The sequence below is a fragment of the Condylura cristata genome, unplaced genomic scaffold, assembly GCF_000260355.1.
Source record: "Condylura cristata isolate star-nosed mole 26May11 unplaced genomic scaffold, ConCri1.0 scaffold00034, whole genome shotgun sequence".
NCBI classification, from domain to species: domain Eukaryota; kingdom Metazoa; phylum Chordata; class Mammalia; order Eulipotyphla; family Talpidae; genus Condylura; species Condylura cristata.
In genome coordinates this window covers 14,274,141-14,276,510 of record NW_004567135.1, presented here as the reverse complement: position 1 = coordinate 14,276,510, position 2,370 = coordinate 14,274,141, and the positions used below count along the sequence as shown (strand labels likewise).

At 48.3% G+C, this 2,370-nt stretch overlaps 2 protein-coding genes across 2 annotated transcripts in view; both read right to left on the bottom strand.

The window, feature by feature from the left end:
- The window catches only part of LOC105854336 (antigen WC1.1-like), a 6,232-nt gene extending 5,968 nt beyond the window's left edge, over window positions 1-264 (bottom strand). The window contains exon 1 of the mRNA XM_012732330.1: window positions 162-264. Within this exon, the coding sequence (XP_012587784.1) occupies window positions 162-264 (103 nt within the window). The remainder of the gene's footprint in view (window positions 1-161) is intronic.
- Window positions 265-269: 5 nt separating this feature from the next.
- LOC101620266 (antigen WC1.1-like) overlaps window positions 270-2,370 on the bottom strand; it is a 75,760-nt gene continuing 73,659 nt past the window's right edge. The window contains exons 18-20 of the mRNA XM_012732329.1: window positions 593-685; window positions 355-476; window positions 270-290 (exon numbers count right to left, since the gene is read on the bottom strand). Of these exons, the coding sequence (XP_012587783.1) occupies window positions 270-290; window positions 355-476; window positions 593-685 (236 nt within the window). The remainder of the gene's footprint in view (window positions 291-354; window positions 477-592; window positions 686-2,370) is intronic.

The window sequence follows — 2,370 nt, the reverse complement described above, 5'->3', positions numbered from 1 at the left end:
GTTGCTGAGAAGGAGGAAACAGAACCTCAGCTCCCACAGGATGAAAGGAAGCACCAGTCAGGGACTCGAGTAGAGGCTAGGTCCCCTCTATCCTTTCAGAGTCCGTCCTCACAGCTCCATCCCCTTAAGCCCACCTGGTCTGGACAGTGGGCAGCCCTGACCTGAGCAGATGACCCCGGCGTCCTCTTTGCGTCTGCAGTCATGGCGCCCCCAGCCCCGGGACGGGCACTTCCACACGTGGGACTCGTTTCCTGTGCACTGCATCCCGTCTAGCCATACTGGCCCTGATTCTGCCCCAAAGTGGGCAGAGACCGTAGCGTTGAGGGCCTCTCCACAGCCCAGCTGTCTGCACACCACGTGGGCATCACGCAGGTCCCAGCCGCCATCACACACGGTGCCCCAGGAGCCCTGGTGCAGGATCTCCACTCTGCCGGCGCAGCGATGGCCTCCGCCCACCAGGCGGAGCTGTGGGCTGTCTGAGGAGAGAGTCAGGTCAAAGGCGGGGAGGCAGGGAGGCAGGGAGGCGCGGAGGGGAGGTAGAGGGGGTGTAACCCGGGAGGAGAATATTTTTCTGTTCCTGGGGTCCTCTCACCTGAGCAGTTGGCTGCACCTTCCTCTGAGGCTGCAGACACTGCTGGTGTAGATGGGGAGTGGGTGCACAGGGGTAGCCCCTGGGTCTGGTTTCCTGCAGAGCAGTGAGATCAGTTAGTGGATTAGTGGGGTGAAGATCAGAAAATAAAATTAAATTGCTTGCTAACCCAGGGAAAGAGACTGAGATGAACTGAGCAGCCATGGCATCATAATTTTAGAGTTCCCCTTCTGTATGGAGAGTTCTGTCTCTGGCAATGCTGAAGTTTCTACTTTAAGACAAACACTGTTGTGAGCTTGGGAAAGTGGGGATAATCCAGTGGTGTTGGTAGTGTTGCAGAGCTCCTAATGCAGGGAGAAAATATGGAGCCAGATGCTCTGAGAGAGGCAAAGAACAGGGCTGAGCTGATTTCCCCTTGAAATGTTTGTCAACTCAGAGGTCACAGATGTGATGCTGAAAACCTCAGTAGAGATTTGGAAGTGGGAATAATAACAGGGTGGTCCCTAGGCAAAGGGGAAGGTCCAGGTTCCCTGCCCCACCCAGAAGGAGGGTGGAGCTGAGCTGAGAAAGAGAAGGAATGTGGAGAGGAAGGAAGCAGGATGGAGAGCCAGTAGGAGATGTGAGGAAACCACATGGAGCAGAGAGCATGTGATGAAGACACATGTTTCTGGGCCCTGGATTGGTTGAAAGCGATGTGGGGGAGAGACCCATATGGAGGTTGACTATTGCAGTGTTTATATTGATTTTGATTTTGCTCTTTTCCTCCCAGACTTGTCTGGCCATTCCTGACCCTTTTCTATGGGTCAGGGCCAGAAGGCGCTTGAGGCTTGAGGCAGCTTTCAGGCCTTGCTTTGGGCCAATCCCTTTTGGGTGGACTTTTGCCCACAAGAGGATGGTTAACTTCACGTGTTTGATTTAAAAATTATATTCTTTGTCTTTCTTATTTGACACAAGCTATGCAACTTCTATTGACTGACAAATTCTGGATAGAAAAGGAAAAGCTCTGAAAAATCAGAATTTTCATTGCTAACTTATGTTACAACTTCCCTTTTTTGTCTTATCATAATATCAAAATATTCTGAGCAACCATTAGTTTATAACTGGATTGCCTCAGCCTCATAAGGCAGCTGCCTGACCAAGGCAAGCGGCCCCAGGGCAGGAAATTCCTGTCTCTGGAGACAAAAGGCAAGCCCCAGGAGAGATAAGACCCCAGGGCATAAAAACTCCTGGGAAGCTTCCTTGGTTTTTTTAAATAAAAAACAAATCTCAGATAAGATTCCCAGAGCATGGGACTCATGGACAACTTTTTGACCTTGTTTACACAGGTGTTGCTTAATACAAGACTGTACAACTTTTTCTTAATTTACTCCTTTTTAAAATAATCACGAACTACTCTGCTAGCCTTAAATTAGCCATTAGCTTTTTTTAGACAATCACTGATAACTCTGCTAACACAATTTATTACATTCCTAAGACCCCTAATAGCCCTTTGCTAACAAGCTCATCCTTTCCCAGATCCCTCTCACTTGAGTTATAGTTAAACATCTGTATACATGACAATTATCACAAAAATGTATAATTTAGTATACCATAAAACATTAAGAAAAAAATCCTTTGTTCCCCTTGTCCTTGAGAACGTTTATGACAATTTATGGTATCTCTCATTAACTTACCCTGTGCATTATTGTAATTAACTACTTGCTACACAGTATAAAGACCTGCTGAGAGAATGAGCAGGAAGACTTGCACCCACCTCTGACCCCCGTGTCTTCCTCGCGCCC